Consider the following 22,263-nt stretch of genomic DNA (forward strand, 5'->3'; position numbering starts at 1 on the left):
AAAACTATGTTTCTATCTGCTATAGTCACAACAATAAACTCCCAGAGGTGAAATGAGTAATAAATGTAACAAGGTCTGCAGCCAGCCTTGGAACAGTGATTCAGAGGAGTGAACTTCTCTTGCCTGTGTAAGTCTGATGAGAGTGTCAAGTCCAATCCCCAGTTACCTGACTTCAGTGCTAGCATTACCTAAAGAATTCCTGATTTTAATGCAAGAAACAGGTTTGGGCAAGTACAGCTTCTTGGAACTGGAAGCTGTTGTGGAGAAAAGTCACAGAAGCAGTAACAGGGAAGCAGGAAGGACAGAAGAGAACAGGGAGGAAGGAAGTCGAGTCAGTAGTGCCAAAAGACTCCCTTGCTCAACAGGGAACATCCTGATCAGGCAGTAACCCAGAAGTTACAAGTAACTGCCATGTAGACCCTGCCCATCAGGAAATACCCACATATGTCAATAAGCCGCTGTTTAGAGGTCAGGAGGGACAATATTGCTATGGGGAAGCAAGAATTCCAAAGCTATGGCAGGGACTTTCTAACGGGGCAAGTTTGACGTCCCTACACTGAATACATGCATCTTGAGGGGCAGGTAACCAGTGCGAGCTGTTCCTTCCTGCAGCCCGCCAGAGGAACTTGTCAGCTGGTCTGGGGCAGCCCAACAGGCAGGCACTGCAAGCACAACGCCACATCGCACTACAGCGCCGACTCAAGCCCAGGTTACTGTGACACTGTGAAGCAAGTGAGCTCCAACTTCTACCAAGGTCAGACAGGTAGACAGACCAGTAACAACCTCTCAGAGCTTCTCAGCTTAAACTTAAAATGAAGAAACCCCAGGCAAGCTGGTATTTCCCTTAGCTTTCACAAGATCATAGAACACTCTGTGAAGATATTTCAGTAGCATGGATACCACAGTCTCACTGCTAACACAATTTTCTTCCTTAAAAATGAAGTCTCATTAGCAAGACACTTCTAGTTTCTTCTGTAACTCATTTTGAATGCGTATTAAAAATACAGGTAAAAATGAGTTACCTAATTTAAGCCCTGGCTCAAATTTTTAACTCAATTTTTGGTTCAGAGGGTATTCACTTTATGCAGAGAAAAGGCAGACGGCTAATCAGATCAAGTATCTTGGCAACATCCCAGATCCAAATGTTCCTCTGGCTATAATACAGATTTTGCGGAAAAAAACAAGCATCTCCACAAATTGCTGATGCAAAGACAGGATAATCCAGCAACTCCAGAAGAAACAAAACTCATACACATCCTTGAAAAAGGTTTATTATTAAAATAAAGCTTTCAACATTAAAGTATCTGTGGTATCTTTATATTAATGCAGGGGTTGCTGCTGCTGTTCTCAGAGTTGTGACAGCTGGTTTAAAGTGTATTGCACACACTTTGCATATAAATAGAGTTTAAAATAACATTAGAAGGAATAATACTGTCTAATATTAGTGCACCTGTCAAACATTTTCAAACTAATTGATATTGTATGTTCAGCTCATTGTATCAGTAACATTAAACAACACTGCCATTTTATTGAACTGCAACTCCCCTTTACTAAAAACCACTTCAGCTGAACTGGTCTGAGTAATTCCAGCTCTAGGCAGTGTCCAGATGTTTGTGATTTCCATGGTGAGCCTTAAGAGGCTGAAGCTGAGCCATGACTCCACACACAGCAGATGTTTTTAATAAACACTGACCTGTGGTTCATCTCTTTTGCTAGGTGGGTCACAGCTGACTTGCTCATGCAGCCCACAGATTGAGGGGCTTCACGGAAATTGAAAGCACAGAGATGTCACAGTTCAGTGTTCTCTTTCTACACCCAGTATAACCTCAATTGGACATGCCCAGGGGAGCCTCCAACTTCCCAAATATACTGTAGAACTACAAAATTAAAGTGAACCTTTTCTTGCCATCAATTTATATGATGTCTTGTACAGTTCTGATCTATCTACTCATTGCCTACAATTCCTCCATGGACACTCTAGGACTGTCACATTGGCTTCTCTCATGTGATGATGGGGTGCTGATGTGTCATTCCTTATCAGTAGCTCATGCATCTTGCAGGGCAGCTTTTACATTTTCCTAACATATGCCTGGAAACTTGTAGCCAAATTAGCAACCTTTGTCACATCTGCCTTGAATTTTGTGCTGTATTCCTTGGAGAGACTCCATGATCCACTCACTGAACATCATTAATCTAAAACCCACAACTAGATATTATGTCAACTGATGTATTTCGGTTTTCCAAATAATTACGTGAATATGCGCTGAGGAATGCTGAAGTTATCACATAAACCAATTAAGGTCTCTTCCCTATCTTTCTTGCTTAAGTTTAAGCCAGAGGTCTATCTTTCTAGGACTTCTCAGGAAAAAAACCAAAACAAAACCCCAACAAACTAGGCGTTTGTTACACATACACCACTTCCCAGAATCAGCATGGCTGAGGTTAGAAGTGACCTCTGAAGGGCATCTTGTCCAATACCCCTGCTCAAGCAGAGTCTCCTAGCACAGGCTTCGCTGGACACTCCTCGGTATTTTGGTACATATTGTGCCTGCACAGGATGCATATCATGTACACGTAAGTTTTTGTTATAAAGCCCCAGTTAAGTAATAATGGTTCAGCTTTCAGAGGCAGCCTATGCACAGGTTTCTTGGTAAGTACTCACTTAAAACACTCAGTTATTATATTCATTTAAAAATAACATAGATATTCTAAACCCTAAGTTATTAGTCATGAAATCTACTAGTTTTTCCTCAAAGACATTTTCCTACTTCTGTTATTCCAGTAAATCTGGCATAATTGCTACACTTTTACATTTGTGCACTTACACCCAATTTTATGGTTTTTTTAAAAACTGCTTCTTGGTCTCAATGACAAATCGTGCATTGCCAAGACTCCCAGCTGACAAACGCGTTGAAGTCTCAACAGCCACTGGTGTTCTGCGCTTGCTCCTTTGCAACTGGCAGGAGAGACCATAAGGCTCTACTCCAGTGACACAGTTTTGGGACCCAACACAAAAAACATATCCTTTTTTCTTGGCAAGCGGCTAACAAACCCGCATGAACAGATGAGACTCCGGTGTTTACGGCCTCCCCCCTGCTCCGAACTCCCAACCCAGCCGTGAGGGCCTGGGGGCCCCAGGCGCACCGCCGAGGCAGGGCTGGTTTTAGGGAACCACAAGGCAGAGGCCCACGGTCTGCAGGTAAGCCACCTCACAAAACGCCGTGCACGCAAAGAGATAACACCTTCGCTTGGTAACTTCTCCTACGAAAACGTGAATTCTATCGGCCCGAGTATCAGCCAGACGCGGTAAAGGCCGGCCGCGCCTGCCGGCACCGCCCGGCCACCTCCAGCCCTGTGGGCGCGCAGCCCCGCGACTGCGCAGCCGCGGCGTCAGGACGCCAGTGGGCATGTGCGCTGCCCCCCCCCCCCCCCCGCGCATGCGGCCTCTCCCGCTGCCGCCGGCGCATGCGCAACGGGCCTGCCGCGAGCGGAGCCTCCACCGTTGCCGCCGCCGGGCGGGCGGCGCCTGAGGGGCGGGGGCGGCGCCCCATGCCCGGGGGGGCGGCGGCGGCTGCGGAGCCGGCGCGGAGCCGCGGTCGCTAAGGCCAGGCGGGAGCATGGCCGAGTCGCTGCGGGAGGAGCCGCCGGGCGGGCCGGAGTCGGAGGCCGAGCTGTCGCAGCGTCTGGCCCGCACCAAGGCCCGCTCATACGGCAGCACGGCAAGCGTGGCGGCGCCGCTGGCCGAGCGCTACGTAGAGCACCGGCTCAGCGCCGGGGACACGCTGCAGGGCATCGCCCTCAAGTACGGCGTCACGGTAAGGCGAGCGCCGTCGGGGCGGCCTGCCGGCCCGGGGTGCCAGAAGGGCACCGGGGAGGGGCTCGGCCCTGGGGCTGCAGGGCCGGCTGGCTCCCGTAACAGCGGCACGCAGTTGTTAGGCCCGGGAAGTAACGGAGCCGAAGGGGAAGAGGCACTGGAAGTGAAAAAACAGCCGAGGGATTACCGTAGAAGTTGTGCCCTGGTACATTTCCTACCCATAGCGGGCAGGAGATTCAGCTCATACCGTGGATACTGTGATCGATGTAGTTTCGGTATTTACAATGCTGGCATCTGAACCTTAGGACCAGCTTGGAGGGGTCAGCACCCGGTTCTGGTGGTAGACGGCTGAAGCTGGCACTGCCTGAGACAGGGCACGGGGCCTTTTCCAGCACAGGCTTTGAAGAGACAGGTGCTGGGTTGGCAGGACTGGCCAGTGCACTTCTTCCCACAGACTAAACCTGTGCCCACATGACAATTCACCACTACACTCACTTCAGATTAAAAAAAAACACCAATGTAATTAAATTTACCTTAAAGAATCATTATTTTGAGGTTGACACAGACTATGACAAGAAGAAAGAGTTTCTTCCAGTACTTTCATGGCAAACAATTCTTCTGTTGTCATCTACCTACCAGCGATTTACAGCTGATTTGAAAGTGGTGCTGCTTTTCTGCTCCCTTCCTATAGGAAAAAGTTTACTTCTCTGGAAAATGTTGAAAGGGTTATGCCTTTAAGACATGCAGAGGCCAGTGGGGTCTACTAACAGGCCCTAACACACTACCATTCCCTGCAGGGCAGAGCTACCTTCATTCCAGCTTATTTGGGGCCCATCTTTATATGAAGCTTCAGTAGTCCCAACATACAGAATTATCTGGGGCCAAGCACCTGATGAGCCTAGCTAACAGCATGGCACTAGGAACACAGTTGGTGTCACTTTCATGCCAGCTACAAAGAGCACCTTACATTGGGCTCTTTCCGGAAGAGGTACAATGCAGTCCTAAGTTAATAGGTTCTGACCAGAATAGGTTCCTTTCCTTCTGTGGTTCTTACAGACTTACTAAAGCCTTCCAGCAACTTCAACAACATTCAGCCTTTGTTGTGAAGAGAGTTAAAGTCTATTTCTCTTCCCTTAAGAAATATTAAGCCACTTTTTACCAAGTCTTGTTGACAAGAGAACTAATGGCATTTTGGATTTACATTGCTTGGCCCCTGTAGCAAGCAAAACTTTGTTTTAATGTGGACCAAGAGGGACCTAACTGCTCATTGGATTTCTATGAATTTATTTTTGACAGCATTCTCCATAATGGATAAAGTCTCTGGCCTAAATGATTTAGCTGTGTTATTCTTCATTAAGTGTATTTGCTCACTGCAATAAGTAAAAAATACAAACAGATTACTGAAATAGTAGTTTTCTAGAAAAAAGGCATTTCTAAACAGTTTACAAGTCCCTTTCAGCTAAAGTTGTGGATCAAACATGTACAGTCTGAAAAAATAGGTTAACTTATAAACCATAAACTTTTCTCATAGTGAGTTTAGTAGGCTTTTGCTGTGCCAATGATGCATTTAAAGTATAAATACTGGGTTTTTAAACATCTCATTTGTCATTCAGTGTTACAAGTATTCTGCATAAGAAACCGGAGCTGCATCATTACAGAGTTCAGTTGGGAAACTGACATGAAATGTCCGAAGTTGGCTGGAATCAGCCATTATGTTTCTGCTTTAATGGGTTTCAGCCCAGGGTAGGAATGTATGCAAATATGTTTACTTTTAGCAAAATGAAGATTCTTCATGTGTTCACACAGTGACAAGGACTGACTTCCTCAGAAGAGTCATTACATCTGCTTCCTGTATACTTGGCTAGAAGTGAGAGTTGCTGTAATGGGAACATCAGAATTATCTTTGGCTGCCATTGCCTCCAGTATTACTGTTTTTAGAAGTTTCCCCCCCTGTGGTTTCCCCACTGGGAGTTACTTTGCAGTAAGAGACATCCTGTCCAGTGCCTGCCTTGGCATGACATAGCATAAGCAGTTTAAGATGGATGACAGTGTTTGGGAACAGATCGGAGTGCTTTGGTCTCATCTTCTACCCTTCACGCCTCTCCCCCACATACTGTCTATTAATCTTGTATGGCTTGGGTTCATTAGGTCTTCCTTTGAACACTGTTGGGTAAATTAACACTGGGAATTAATGTTTAGTGTCATATTTGTGGTTCAGTTTGAGTGCTGTTTTCCATCGTACAAAGGTATCCCTTTTGAGGGGAGAAAAAAAAAAAGAGGACTTTGTTTCATTGTCAGTAGAGGCAATCTTGATGGATCAGTTCAGCACCAGTTTATGCATTAGGGCTGCTTCAGTTAAAGTATTAGGAAAGGCTTTAGGACATGCTTTCACTATTATAGGTCTGTAGCTAACAAACTACTTTGTTTTCCTAACACTAAAAAACTAATGTTAAATCCCACTCTCCATACACCTATGAATGTAGAGTCATACTGGCTTGTAGAAGGAGCAGTATATATTGCACATATCAAGTAACCTGCTCAAGGCTGAAGGTTGTTCTTTTTAGAACCAAGTGTTTCCCATTTCATTATTACTCACTGCAGAGGTACTGTCTTCCAAATGCCACAGGATGGTATTTAAAAGGTATTTTAGGAAGAAATAACCCAAGGTAGCATTACAGTCAAGTAGGATAGGGAACAGCAATACAGTGCATTATTTATCAGCTACTGAAGCATCACCTTCCAACTCCCCTGTAGTAGCGATCTCAGTTTTCAGCTTTTGTATTGTATTTTTAGATAAAAGCTCCAGCTAGCATTTTAAACATTTTTTGATACCCATCAAGACGAACAACTTGTAGAGATTTTGACAATTGATGTTTACACTAGCATCTGATGGCCACTACAGGTCTCTACTAAGTCAGGTGAAGCTTCCTTTATGCCCTTCAGATGGTACTCAGCCTCAGAGAGAACTTACACCCTATACTGTGTAAGGCTAACTAAAAATAGTTTCCAGGCTTCAGGAGCTGAAGAGCAATGAGCTTCTTTTACTACTAGTAGCTTCCTGTCTGACACTGGATGTTAGTTATTCAGTTTTTGGAAGGTATTATTAAATCTAACCATTTCATCATCATAGCCATCTGCATCAACACATTGGGGTTGTCTTTAACTAGAGAATACCATTTTTGTATATTTAATGGTTGTAAGTAGCTTACTGTTGAGCTTTACTGCACTGTTTTCACTACTTCCCCATACACCTAGCCTTTCTAGAGAGAATCTCCTATATATTTTTAGGGAGAAAGATTTCATGAGGCTTCCAGGACCCAAGCAAATACATCACACCAGATCTATAACAGCACTGCAGCAGATACTCTTACCACACAGTACAGGTCTACACTGCATGCAGTAGTTTATTCTAGTTCTGCAAGTGGCCACACAGTCTCACACCTGCACAGATAAGACAAACACCTCTGCTGCTTTCCTTTGGTTTTAGACAGCTTCACCTGCTAGTATGTTCAGTGTAAGAACTAACTGGGGTAGCATGCCTGTGTATCTGTTAACAGTGGTCTTCTCTTCTGCAATTGGGAAGGACTCAAGTAATGGCAGAGCAAAGTTTAAGAGTTTAAGACTGACAAGTATAAGATGGCAGAGCAATTTTTTCATCATCTGAGCACTGAACTCAAGGTACTTCAGACTTTGAAGTAGTGAGTGGCTAGTGCTTGGAGGACTCAGCTTTTTCTGGGCTATTATACTAGCAGTAAGACTCCTATTATTACAGGACTTACAGTCTTTATTTGTACTCAGTTTAGCTCTACTTAGTTTAATAAACATGAATAGCACTTCTAATGCAGGCAAGGGGTATTTTCAGTTCTCTTTAAATAAAGCCTGCTTGAAAACAAGTAGAGTGCATTTATCATTGCAGTACTGTAGTGATTAGGGATTTCTGCTTATTGCAGTCACCAGGGGACCAAAATGGTAATTCTTTCATTTAGGACTTTTCCTAATAAAATCACAAGTCCAGGTTATACCTAAAGGTTAAAGTCACATGATCATGGATACTGATTTCTGTACTTTTTTTAAAGCTTACAATTGAGAAATAGGAAGCTAGCTTAACTTGTGTTGACTTGGAAGGGAAACTTTGATGAGTAAAAGCTTAAACATTATTAGTAGGGAGATAATAATAAACATTTACTGGGAGCTTTTCTTCACCTGTAAAGCACCCTGAGAAGCTATTATAAATTCCATGAAGTATAGAATAAGTGGGTCTTTATGCATTAGTACTCTGAGAAAGATGGGGTCTTCCAGTTTCTGTCATGAAATTGTACTGATGAGTAGGTTGTAAGAAGTACTTTGGGTAAAAATTGCATTCAAAGTATTTAAGAGTTATGTAGTGCCTGTTACCATGCATTATTACATACATAAGGTAGCTGTTGATCATGCTGTAGATTGGGTTTACTGGACAGATACAGCCACTAGTCTATGCAGCTGATTACAAAGTGCTTAAAGAGTCCCCATTCTTTTCATTGCCCAACTTCTCACTGAAAGTTGGGACTTCATCTGAAGCCTGAATTTGTTACATCAGCCAGGGCAAAATGCTATGGGTGAGGCATATACTGCTCTTCCAAGACTTGTGGTGCTCACTGTTTACAACTAGCATGTCCTAAAAAGCTCAAGGCAGCTTTTATCACCCCTTTATATTATGCATGTTTTTTACCAGAGTGGTTCATCTACAGCAGCTGCTAGCAGTTCTGAGCCTTACTCTAATATAAATCCAAACCATCAGCATTTTTGCAATATAATGTGTATTCTTTGGCAAGTTGTTCATGTGAACCTGTATAGAGATTGGAACTCTGTTCAAGAAAAGCATCTCTAGGTAATACAAGTCTTCAGAAAGACCAACATTTGAGTTAAGTCTACATAAAAGGAAGAGGCTAGGGTGTTAACAAGGCTAAGACAAAACATACACTCTGAAATCACTTTGAATACAGAAATCCTTTCCTGAAGTCATTGCCGCTACAAAGATAGTATAGATTTATTTTAAGATTTATTTTAACTAAAGGTTACTGTACTACTTCAGAAAGTTAGTACTTTATTTTGCCAAAACCTAATAAATTTTTCCTGTCTTTTTCAGATGGAACAAATAAAGAGGGCAAATAAACTGTTCACTAATGACTGTATATTTCTGAGGAAAACCCTGAATATTCCCGTTATATCAGAGAAACCATTACTTTTCAATGGACTTAATTCACTGGAGTCTCCTGAGAATGAAACTGTTGACAGCTCCCCTTCTTGTGATGAAGGACTAGTGACAGTTCAGGAAGAAAGTAGTTCTTCTCCGAGTCCTCAAGAGCCTGACAATCAGCCCACTGCACCAGAAGAACTATCTGCCAAAGATTTCCTACAGAGGTTGGACTTGCAGATTAAGTTATCCAAACAAGCAGCCAGAAAACTAAAAGATGACAATGTCAGGTAAATGCCACTTTTAGTATTTAGCATCGTAATCTCATCCTGAAGACTTTTTAGTCTAAGCTGAACCCTCTCTGTGGGGCATCTCAAACAGCATCTGTAGTTTTAATGCTATTATCATGCACCAGGTACATTCAGATCACACCATTAGCAGATGACTTGATATGGCAGTTACAAAGGCTGCCTCACAATACATTGTTTGTAGAATAGCAATAATATTCTGTGAAAGCTAGCAGGCCAGTCTTCTCCAAGATGTCTTGCTATGTAAGTGGGCAACTAAGCAAAGCCATAGTTTTCAATAGAGTACTAAGCCAAGGCCTATGTTGAAGCTCACTGCTTACAGCAAGGCACAATTGCCTTTTTCCTCTGTTGCCTCAATTGTGTAAGTATTCTTCATGCTGTAGTTTCAGTTAAGCTATCCTATCTCCTTTCCCTATGCAGTCCCTCCTTTTGTGGATCCACCTGCATAGACTTTTTTTAGTATTTCTTCTACAACCAGGAGCTGCCCCACACATTACTCAGAGAAAGCACCACTGTTTGACCTCTGCCACAGTGGTTATCCCCTCACATACACAGGCATCCCATGGAGAGTACAGAAAGAGAGCAGGAATGGGCTTCAGTAGTGTTTGTTTTCCCATGTCTTTGGGACAAGCTTCCTCAGCTTGTTCACAAGCAGTCTCTTTGGCTGGTTGTCTGGCCTGTTTATTCTCTGCAGAAATTGCCTCAGTGGCTGATGCAAAGGTGGCCTTTCATGACAATAAAAGGTATGGCTGCAGGGGACTGGTGTCACCTCTTACCACAGAAAGCTGGGGAGAGGTTATACCTGCAGATATGTACTTTGCTTTTGCAAATTTATTTAATGCAAAACTTCTATCATCCTGGTTCACTTCACATACACTGATTTTGAGTGCAAGCAACATACTTTTCACATTAAGAAAGTAATCTTTCAAGTCCAAATCTATTGAGCATAGAGTCCCACCATTTCTTTAAGAAGTTAAGGGATTATTTCAGCAACTTAAAAATCTTAGTTCAATAAACAAAAATCTGAGGAGAACAGTATATTGCATTTAGCAGTTGGACAAGCCTCATTTGGGGAAATATCCCCCAAGACAGCTAAAGATGATAATTCATTACCTATTGCGCTCCACATACGACTCTCCGTTGCCAGAAGGACACTGGTTTATAGGTACTGTCTCAGGGAAGGCTGGAATGCTTTCACATCTTGTTAACACACTTGTCAATAAGTTTCTTTTGAATTGATTACATGAAAGAAGAACAGCTGTTAGAACTTGGATCCTTCTCTAGTGAAACTCATTTGCTTGCATTGTTATATTTGAAAGAATGCAGAGCATCTATCAAAATGTGCCACTGCTGACTCTCTGATCATTAGACATACGTATCTAACAGATTAGTTTAGGTGTTGACCCAATGGTTAAGTGCATGACAGGAAACCACAGTCCCTGCCAGAGGAAGCCAATTATTTTAACATCCCTTCAGCAAAATAACATGCTAATTTGCAGAAAGAAATTCACTTAGACCCTGCTACACCATGAGCACCAATATGGTAAGAGTGACACCACACAAATAGTACACTGCTACTACTAATATCTATTTCTTGTATTGCTTAAGTTGCAACTTGGTAAATGGGGGCCTGGCGCCAAATTTCATCCCAAGGAATAAAGGATACAGAAGGATGAGTTTTTCCCCATCTCCTGTTCAGATTTAGCAGGTATTTTTGTTAGTTATGCATGGTCATGATGCTACAGGAATCACAAAGTGTAGAGCTGCAGGCTGTCTGCTGAGTGGGATGTTATCCAAAGCTTCTGAAGATAAAAGCTTCCTGTATGTCTGAATGTCTTCTTAATGTCACCTTCCACCCCACTGCCTCTGGCTTTGTCATGGCACACAAAAGCCATCCTTATCTTCTCCAACTGTGTTCACCTCTTTACAGTCTAACAGGAAGTGCCAGAGGACCAAAGTCAATGTTTACAGAGAGTTTGCATGATGTTTACTCCTTGCAGGAATAGAGGGAGATCATTGTTAAAACCCATAGAGACACTTAGATGTACCATCAATGGTATTTCTGGGCCTACACTGGGAGGTGGCAATATTCCTTACTCTGCTCCAGCAGCTCCCCAGGAGGCAGCTGTTCTCCTTCATGCCTGTACATTTCTTGTCCCTTCCTTGGAGCAGGAGACCTTGAAAACTGGACAGCCATCATGATAGTAAGCCAGCCTCATGAATTTTCAATTCTTAGAGTGAAAGCCATTAATGAAATTGAGTGCTGTTTCCAGCTACTCTGGCCTTCTGTATTCAGATTGCCTTGTCAAGGCCTATTTAGGATGTGACATGCACCAACACAGCAGTGTACTTAAGTGTCTGTTTGAGTGTAAGAAAGGAACACCTAGAGTTATATCTACTACCACCAAAAGGGACATTGGAACTAAGAAAACTGCAAGCAGAAGCAGATTATCAGTTCCAGAACTTGAAGAGTCATAACTTCTCACCATACCTATGGGGTCAATTTGACAGATAGAGAGAATCCTGACATCTTAAATTGCTCTTTACTTTGGTCTCCCTTAAAGTTGCCAAGAACACATGCACATACATGTGCCGGTTCCAATCAAACTACAGGTAGTTTCATAGTCAGAAACTGCCCTGTGCTACAAAACCAGCTTGAGGCAAATTACATAGTTTAATCATAGCTCTTGAAGTCACCTCCTTACACACTCAGAGGAATAAAGCATATTAATCTCTAAAGTCAGCTTCTTCCCAGCTAAAGCACCTTGCTGTTAGGTAGAAGAATTCAGGAGCACATAGGTGCAGATTTAGTCTAGATATTAAACTTTAATAGCCATGCAAGTAGACAAGCATTAACAACTGTAGAATGTTATCGACTCAGTTTGTGCCAGCTGCCTTCCGGTATAAGAGTTTATGCAAGTATATGGCCAGATCTACATTAGTATTACTTTTACTGGAGAGTTTCATTGAGCAAGAAATCATATGTTAATGAATCCACCAATCAGGCAGATTTGCCCAGGATGCAGCTCTAAAGAATAAGATCTGCTTTTGTTTTGAGCAATATTTTTATAACAGGCCAAAAGAAATGCAAAAGTATTAATATAGTTGTTTGTAGCATGTGTTGTAAACTCATCTATTTGCATATTAGGGAAGAATACCTATTATTAGTTTTATCCACACATGGAAAAGCAGCTTGTAATAGTTTGAGAAAGTACAGTAGTGCTTCATCTTGCTCAAACTACTGCTATGCATGTTTTGGAATGCCAAAACTGAAATTAAGTTTAGCGATGCTTTTTATATCAGGTAATTGAACACCAGAGGTCTAATGCAAGGTCTTCATAGAGTCCTTAATATTTTAGGGTGATACTGTGGTAGGCTAGAACACAGAGGCCATATACTGTGCTTGTGGGACAGGTCACATCCTTCTGCATTTCTCTTTTAGTGACTCATTTTGAAAACCTTGTAATTGAATAGAGCCACTCTAATTATTGTTGCTTATGTGAGCCAATATAATAACTGGTCCACAGCACTGGAACAGAACTATATATTGTCACCTGCTCAGTTGCTTTGACCTGAACCTAGGAAAGAGTAAGGTGTTGAAGCATTTGAAACTGGTAACTAATTGAATTAATTTGGTCAATAATTGTTCACCATCATGGGCTATCAGCTAAGAAGACACATACCTCAATAAAGGAGGCTGCCTGTGGAGAATCCCATTTTCAGACTTCCAAAAGCAATTAACTCATGAACTGAGATTGCTGTCTTGTTTAATTGTGGATTCTAGAAGCATCCAAGTATTGGATTCAAGTTTACTTGTTCACACTCAGGTGCACTTGGTGTTACAGAAGTGGCTATTAGCCTTTTTCATTGTGGCCTGATGCATGCAGTAGCTTGCAGTAAATGTCTTTCAGCTCAGCAAAGTAGGAACAGCAAACTGGAAGAGACAGCACTACAAAGCATTGTAATGCTGTGCTGTTACTTTTCCTTTGCCTGAAGGAGAATGTTGCAGTGACTTACCGCTTTGCTCTTTTAAGCATCTTAAAAGTGAAGAAAATTGTTTGGTCATTAAACATACACACACTGCCATGTTTCTTGTGTGCCATGGGCTGGAGCTACTACTACACTATTTTATTTCATAAAAAGCTCAGCTTGCTTTTAAGCCACTGGAACAGACTTGTACTTGCTATGTACAGTTCTGAGCATGTAGATTAGTAATACTCCAAAACAAGGCCACAGCCAGGAAATAAGTGGTGTAGCTCTTACCACATAGCCCAGTGCTGCACCTTGGGACAGAAGGTTAGAAGCTGTTCTTGCCAGGCTTTACTGCCAACTACAACATGCCTGAGCCTTGGTCAGGAATTTATTTTGCATATTATAGCCAGTCACTGCTTTGCTTAGGTTCAAACGTAGTGACCCACTACACAGTTCTTAAGCCCCTGCCACATAGGGAGACCCCTCACAGCTGGCTGCGACTCAGGTGCCAGCCTTCTGCCCTTTGCTGACAGAGCCAAAGCAAAAGCCCATAGTCCAGGTGCATATTTCACAAGGGAAATGGAGACAAACACCCTAGACTAGCTGTTTTGTTACTTTGCTGTCTGAAGACCTAGTAATAACACCACTATTTCAACTCTTTGGTTCTCCATATTCACCCCCACTGTTTACCACAATAACTGCAGCTAATTTCAGTCCAGTGTTTGGCTGTTGTCATCTCATGATAGATGTTATTTCTGTATTAAGGCTTTCAAGAAAAGACTGAAAGGCTGATTCTGGCAGCCTCTGATTAGAAGGAAGGTCTTTTTGCTGTGACTACCACATTTATTCTCCTAAAAGGGGAAACAACACAACTAAGAAATACAGTTATTTTCAATGTACAGCATATGAAGTAAGCTTCTCCCCTACTGGACAGTCTAGCTCTGAAGATACAGAAGTTTTCATCCTCACAAACTTAACAGGAGATCACTATTTGCAATGATGTTCCAGGCACACATGGCTAGAAGCCCAATGCCCCAGAAGGGCATATATCAGAGCTTCGGAATATACTTTTGGAAATATTTAGCTTCAGCCAAGTAGTTACAGTTGAATTTTACTGTCCTACAATCCAGTCTTGCAAGCTTAGTACATTGATAGCTTTCAATTCTGAAAAAGAGTTTTAAAATTGTATTGTCTTGAGACAATTTACAGATCAAAAGTGTTTTAGTGGTTATTCAACTAAGCATGAATTGTTTGCTCCCTGACTTCACTGTCATGCCAGGTACTATGAACAGCATCTGCAAATTAATAGTATTCCATGTTTTGCACTAAAAAAATTGATGATACAAGGAAAGATACTAAAGTCATACTTGGTACTGGGTCTGTAGGATCACTAATGTAAATAGATGTAGTATTTGTAAGAAAGGCTAAAATCTGTTTTCAGTACTACGGTAAGCACACATCTGTGAATAACTACCACTTTTACACAAAACCTGGGTTTTTTTAGGGTTTTTTTTTGACAAAATTGGTTCAAGGCAAGAGAAATGTCTTTGGTTTAAGATAATTTTGCTGGACTACCCAAGAACAGGAAAGGGCTGGGAAAGTGCGTACAAGTTACTCAGCTACTTGGTTAGTTTATAGGGTTCTTTGCCCTTAAAGAAGGTTATATGAAGTTTAAATTGTAGAATTAATCATGTTTAGAAGTGAGTAGGGAGGAGTCTACATGACTGCAGTTTGGGATACTATTGAAATATATAGGTTTTTACCTTATACCATTATTAGACTATTTGAATAATGGTACCTTTGTATGGAGCATATATGTGAGAGTACTGAAAATCCTTTCAAGCTCAATGTAGCAACTGTTCAGTCTTTCTATTCTCACCAAAACACTGAAATTGTCAGCAGCTTTAAGAATAGGCTCTCAGGAACATAATTTTGAAGCTACAGTAGTAGGAAACAGTGATCTTTGGAGAACTTGAATTAGTACATGATGCTGCACTGCAATAGATTTACATAACCACCATTTTTTAAAGGCAATGTTGTCAAGTACACAGTAGGCAGACTAGTTTTTCCTGAGGATTTTTAATAGCAACCCTACTTTGGTTTATCCAGTCATTGCATTAACAATAGCAATTGATTTGGCACTATAGTGTCACGAATAGTTCATTAAACTCTAAATATGTTCCAGTGTTGTTGAACTTAAAGCCTTACTGGTCATCAGCATAATGAGAACTCCAGAGATGTATAATGAACAGTAGCATACTGCAAGTAGTATTCCTGCATGGCAGTGTCAGTCTTACCTGCTTTGATTCATTAGGAAAACTGGTTATCTGCATTGCAGTTTTACTATTTAGACATGGCATGCTCCTGATCTAATGATTATGATCATTTTCTTTTTAGAGAGGAGGACAATGAGGAAGGTCCCTATGCAACTTCTTCGTATCACCAGTAGAAGACAGATGTGATGGCCTGAAAACTTTCCATGAAATCAGTTCTTAAAGAACTAAATGGTCAATAACTCAAAACCCAAATCTTTTGGACTCATTGTCTTTATGTACTTAAAACAAGTCGTGAATGGGTAATTGCACTGAAATTATGACCTCTTCTGCCTTCCATAGGTTAACGTCCTTGTGCTATATCGACAACAGGTTTAAGCCTTCCAAAACTAGCAATGGCCTTTATACCCCTTCTGTGCAAACTGTAGCATGGTAGCAACAATATATCCTTGAGGTCACCTTTATGCAGGAAGATGATCTTTAGTAAAGATTTTGTAAATACTTGTTAAAGTGAAATTTGTTTTAAGTATTTAAAAATATTAATTCAGTTTGCTTGTAAATGACAAAGTATGAAAATAATAAGACATTTACGTATTCTGCAAACACAGGCAAGTTTGCTGTGGAGGTTTTGTCTATTTCAGGGCTGTAGAACTTGCCTCTGAACTCTGTGTGTGGTTATGATGTATTCCTAGAAAGGGGAATTCAACTTGTTTTTATTAGTTAAAGCCTTTATGGTTAAACAACTGTTTGCAGCTTGAATTCCTGCTAATAAAAGGGAAGAGTTACAGCAAGAGATTTTTCTTTGTGAGATACTACATTGGAATATCAGATGTGTGTTCTTGTGTGCAGTTATATTTTGTGTTGTTTTAATTTAATAAATACAAAAATACCAATGTGTCCATTCATAATGAAGTCAGCTTGGTTCTAGTCTGGTTTTTGTGAAGAACTGTTTGTCTAGTTACATGAGCTATTATTACTGCTAATTTCAAGGCAAATAATGTCCTTTACCATATAGCTCATCCTCCTGAATGAGACCTGAAAAAAAGTACTTGATCTAGTTGTGCCTTCAAGAAAACTGCGTCAAGATTAATAAGAGCCACACTGGTAAGCCTTTGCTGTTTTGAGGAGAGATGCCAGTATTGAAGTCTGCACATGGACCCCACTGAAGCTCAGGAAGGTGGAGTGCAGACTGCATTTGCTCTTTGCCCTGAAGTTAACATACTAGCAACTTCTTGTTAAGCATCCTGCACTTTTTCCTCAAGGATTCAAGGGGCTTCACAAAAAGCTTGTCAGTAAAGAATTGCTGGGTCCCTACTGTGACCCATGCTGTTTCCTATATATCAACTCATTTATATAGTTTATTGCTCCCTCAAAGCAAAAGCTCTCTGCAGTATGTTAATGTAACTTTCTATATTGCTTCCATCTTAATTTACTAAAACTAGAAATAAAAATTCAAAGCTAGACAGGAATTGGTATTTCCCTAGAGCTTGCAGGAACTCAGAGCAACAGGCTCATTCAAATCATCTCTAGCTCCAATTCTAAAGAGGTCTGCAGTGACACACTAATTAAGAAGAACAGGGAAAGCTTAGAGTGAATAAAAGGAAGCATTGATTTTTCTTGAAAAGACTGGTGAATTAGTTTTAGGTCTTGTATCTTTCTTAAATTGGGATTTGTATCTATTCCTTACAGCACAGTAATTTCTATTGTCAGTTAATTTCAGTAGGACATTGCCAGAGCCAGAATAAACTACTTTTCTGAACGCAACCCTAGCTCTAAGCCCAGTTACATTTTATAATCCTACAGAAAAATTCAATCCTTTTCTACTAGAGACCTGCTGCTGTAATAGTCTCACCTACCAGGCAATGGAGGCTGGGGTGCTGAGCAGGCCAGGAGCACAGCTTTCCTTGCACAGCTTTCCTTGCACAGCTTTCCTTGCACAGCTTTCCTTGCACAGCTTTCGCCCACCACACCAGCTGACCCAGCCCCTGACAGCCATGTTCCACTCCCCCCTTCCCAAGGGCACTGCTTTGTTCCTGGGCTGGAGGACGTTCAGGACAAGCAACAGAAGACCGGTGACACCATTTGCATCTACTTCTCCTCAGAAAGCCACACAGAAGCACAAGGGAAGAAGCAGCTGTGCCAGCCCAGAGACATGGCTGGGCAGAGACCCACACTGCACGCAGCACCTCAGTGAACCCACAGCATCTCTGGAAGCCCACCACACCACCACGGCATCCTTTGCAAAACCATTCACAACCCAGCAGAGACACCCAACCCACCTGTTCCACACAAGCAGCCCCAGGGAAGATTTCAATGCCGCCATTAACCACAACAAAGGTGCCCGTACAAGGCCCTACCTTGCTGGCCCTGGCGCAGGTCCCCACTCCTTGCCTATTGCCAGACACTTCACAGGGCCCCAGGCCAGAGAGGCCCCTTGCTTTATGCTTCCCCTCCACCTCCTTTAGCTCTGCAGTCCTGTTTACCACAAGCAGCAGCAGCAGCTCTCCCCTGCCCTGGGCCGAGGCTGCTCTTTATGGCCGCAGGGCTGCTGGGCCTGACGAGCTCCAGGCACACCTGGGCCCTGAGGTGCTCCGGCGGCAGCTGCAGCCAGCCTGGCTTCTATCAGAGCGCTAATTAAACAGGATTCTCTTTGTCCTGGCAGCCTATTGCAGTGTGACAAAAAATTAGATTTTGTGTTTAATTAATGCCTGTTCCTGGTTTTCAGGTAGATAGCTGTGGTGTTTCATAATCCCTAGGGCAAATTAATGCCCATTTTTACGTATAGGTAAAATATTTTTACAATTGCTTTACTGTGTCTCTGCGGGTTTCTCGCATGCCTGCATTGTCCGGAGGTCCCGTGACCCCGCACCGCTGCTGCACGGCTGGGCTGCACACCCTGTGCACGTCCCGGCAGGCGTCTGACGCAGCCCGGCTCTGCTCAGCACCAGGGGAAACGGGACAGATGGGAGAAAATGGTGCGTGGAAATAGCGAGTCCATAATACATTCAGAGTAATTCAAGATGGAGTTTTCCTACTCTGTAAAAAAGGAGTTCCTGAGACTCTGAAACAACTAATGTTTTGATATCTTAATCCATATTGTCATATTGTTACTCAATAAAATAAGTTTTTCCTGTATATTTTATATGTATTTTTATACTTTGTCTTGTATATTTTGCTTCTCACTCTGTCTTTATTCTTCCTACACTTTTAACTTCATTCTTTGTTCATATATTTCTACCAGTCCTACAAGGTGCGGTTTAGGGCCAGAATAGGGCAATTTCAGGCAGGTGTGAAGCACACAGTGCATGTAAAATTCCATGTTTTGCAGCTACTCTGTGGTGGGAAACCTGCACGTTTGTAGTTGTGATTTTACAGAACAATCTCACCTCTGTGCCCAGCAAGATCATGGAGCAGATCCTCCTGGAAACTGCTCAGGCACATGGAAACTAAGGAGGTGATTGGTGGCAACCAACATGGCTTCACTAAGGGCAAATCGTGCCTGACAAATGTGGTGCCCTTCTGTGATGGGGCTACGGCATTGGTGGGTAAGGGAAGAGGAACTGATGTCATCTACCTGGACTTGTGCAAAGCATTTGACACTGTCCTGCACATCATCCTTGTCTCTAAATCAGAGAGACATGGATTTGACTGATGGACCACTCGGTGGGCAAGGAATTGGCTGGATGGTCTCACTCAAAGAGTTGTGGTCAAGGGCTCAATGTCCAAGTGGAGAGCAGTGACGAGTGGTATTCCTCAGGGGTTGGTACTGGGACCGGCGCTCTTTGACATCTTTGACAGTGACATGGACAGTGGGATCGAGTGCACTCTCAGCAAGTTTGCTGACGACACCAAGCTGTGTGGTGTGGTCAACACGCTGGAGGGAAGGGATGCCATCCAGAAGGACCTTGACAGGCTTCAGAGGTGGGCCTGTGTGAACCGCATGAAGTTCAACAAGGCCAAGTGCAAGGTCCTGCACGTGGGTCGGCGCAATCCCAAGCACAGCTATAGGTTGGGCAGGGAATGGATTGAAAGCAGCCCTGAGAAGAAGGACTTGGGGGTGTTGATTGATGAGAAGCTCAACATGAGCCGGCAGTGTGCGCTTGTAGCCCAGAAAGCCAACCATGTCCTGGGCTGCATCAAAAGAACTATGTGACCAGCAGGTCGAGGGAGGTGAGAAAGGGGCTGTTTACAAGGGCATGTGACAGGACAAGGGGGAATGGCCTTAAGCTGATGGAGGGGAGATTTAGATTAGAGATTAGGAAGAAATTATTTCCTGTGAGGGTGGTGAGGCACTGGAACAGGTTGCCCAGAGAAGCTGTGGATGCCTCATCCCTGGAAGTGTTCAAGGCCAGGCTGGATGGGGCTTTGGGCAACCTGATCTAGTGGAGGGTGTCCCTGCCCATGACAAGGGGGTTGGAACTAGATGGGCTTTAAGGTCCCTTCCAATCCAGGCCATTCTGTGATTCTATGATTCTATAATATTTCTTCAATCAAAGCTTCAAAAGTCAAAACCCAGGCAGGCTTGGACTAGAATCTTTTTAAATGAATGTGGGCCATAAACAATAAAAAGTTTTTGTTTGGGATTCATTTGCAATGTGTCTGGAGGCTACTTAACCCCCGTATGTGCCTCTAACTCAGCCATCAGGTGCTGTAGTTGCGTCTAACGTTCTCAGCAGGGCATCCCCCTTCCTGCAGACATTGGCTGTGAACCCCTATTGCTCTGTGGTGCAGGACATCCTCACAAAGCTGGGCAATAGATAGAAAAGACAAATTCTCTTTAAGACACAAAAGCAGCCTTGTACTACTGTAGCTTGTAGTAAAGTGTTTAATAAAGTACAGTATCAGAAACAATAGTCTAATAGAAAAGCTCAAAAGGTGAATACCATATATATATATATATATGTAGTACTTGTTACATTTTCAGTGATAATTTAGGGAGTGAAAGATTTCTGAAGGATCCAGCAGAGATACAAACAACATAGAAGCTGATTTTTGTCACTTTAGAACCAGAGATGTGCAGGTGTTTGAAAATACCTTTCTGACCAGGAAAAAGGAAAGCACTGACAGAGTGTGATTCACTAATTACGTACTAACCACACCAGCAGCAGATCTCCAGTGCTAATGTGCTCCAAGTGTTCCCTTCAAAATACAGACTGATCCATGGCGCAGGTTGAAACTCGCATCACTCGATTTGATTTTATTTAGCCTAAGTCATAGCCTTTTAGAAATGCAGGGTGATTCATCAGGCTGGCTGTGTTTTTACTGTCTCCTTCTGAAAGGTGTGATGTACCAATAGCTGTTCATTTGATGCACCAGCAATGAAACCAGTATTTGAAGCATTCAAATAACAAATTTAATGGGCTTGGGCAGGATGGGAGGTGAATCTAGTTTGCAGGACGTAGCTGAGATTGCTCATCTATCCATCAGAGGGCTTGCTCTGTTCTCAGCTAGTCATCAGGTCGGTCTAATTGGTCTGCGTATGTACCGCAGCCGGTGCACAGCAGCAGCAGGGTAAGCACACAACAGGCCCAAGAACATGCATACTCTGAACTAGAATCAGGTCATACCCATTGTTTGGACTTTTTTTTTTTTTCCCCTAAATGATGTCATCTATGCTTTGTTGAAATGATAAAACTTGCAAAGCTGAGAGGTTAAAAAATACTGTACTAGCCTTTTTGCGGGCACAAACTGTTCATCATCACAGGTTGCTAGTTGATGACATCTTTCCGTTAGTACCAGTCTCCTGCATAGTCTGGTACTAACGGAGAGGCCAAAGTGAGAACCTGACTTCCAAAGAAAATTAAAAATACTATTATACTACTCATTATATTGACAAAAGAAAGTTTGCTTTTTTTTTTTTTTTAAAGTAGCCATTGGGGAAGGAAAGTTTGTTCTTTTTGTTTTTTAAGTGCAGATCCTAGATCCCTACTACTTCCCCAGCTGTAAAGGGCTATGCTTAGTTATCATTCTCCCAATGTCTTTCATAAATCCAAAAGTCTATTTTTCCATTGCGATAGTCACATAAGAAAGTAAGTCACAAGCTGTTGCAGAAAACAACTGAGATCTATAAAAACAAGAAGAAATTCTATTCTTTGGGAACATTACATAATAATAATAATAATAGAGATTAGGGTCTTTTAGATGAGAAAAAAGTACACTGATTCAAAATAACAGGCCTTCTTTTTTCCTGATTATTTTCTCCGATGTTTCTAAGGGACTATTTTTCCAACAGGAAGGTTACATTGACTACATTTCTTGATACAGTTTTTATCTTAAAATAAATACCTCCCATTAGTGACTGGTACTGCAAGTCAATGATCCGTATCAGGATGTGTATGAGCAGGCAGTGACGTACTTTTTGTGTTGGCTTATGTATCATCAATTTTCGAATGGACACGCTGTTACACCTCATTGCTATCACATTAATTTAATATTTGTTACCAATAATGTTCTGTTGATAATGTTCAGATGATAATTTATGTTTTGCAGGGATTCCAAAGTTTACTTCAGCTGGCTAAGAAACATGGCTCAAATCTCCTCCTCAGTCTCCAACTGTGCTGAGAAAATAAGGAAGGAAACGATCTGCCCATTTAACATTTACAGAACTTTGTGCTGTGCAGGCAGTGCTGTAAGTCAGCATCTCCCTTCACTGGCAGGCAATACCGACCTCTGCATCAGCTAACATTTTTTGACCGTATCAATCTCAGAAGTATGAGTTTAAAA

At 42.3% G+C, this 22,263-nt stretch overlaps 1 protein-coding gene across 1 annotated transcript; it reads left to right on the top strand.

Moving 5' to 3' along the window:
* Window positions 1-3,465: 3,465 nt before the first annotated feature.
* Window positions 3,466-16,433, top strand: LYSMD2 (LysM domain containing 2). The gene is given in 4 exon segments (XM_075764170.1): window positions 3,466-3,529; window positions 3,532-3,815; window positions 8,940-9,277; window positions 15,665-16,433. Coding segments are annotated over 4 exon segments (738 nt in total). The 3' UTR covers window positions 15,717-16,433.
* Window positions 16,434-22,263: the final 5,830 nt, after the last annotated feature.

This window comes from Balearica regulorum, chromosome 12 (genome assembly GCF_011004875.1).
Source record: "Balearica regulorum gibbericeps isolate bBalReg1 chromosome 12, bBalReg1.pri, whole genome shotgun sequence".
Taxonomy (NCBI): domain Eukaryota; kingdom Metazoa; phylum Chordata; class Aves; order Gruiformes; family Gruidae; genus Balearica; species Balearica regulorum.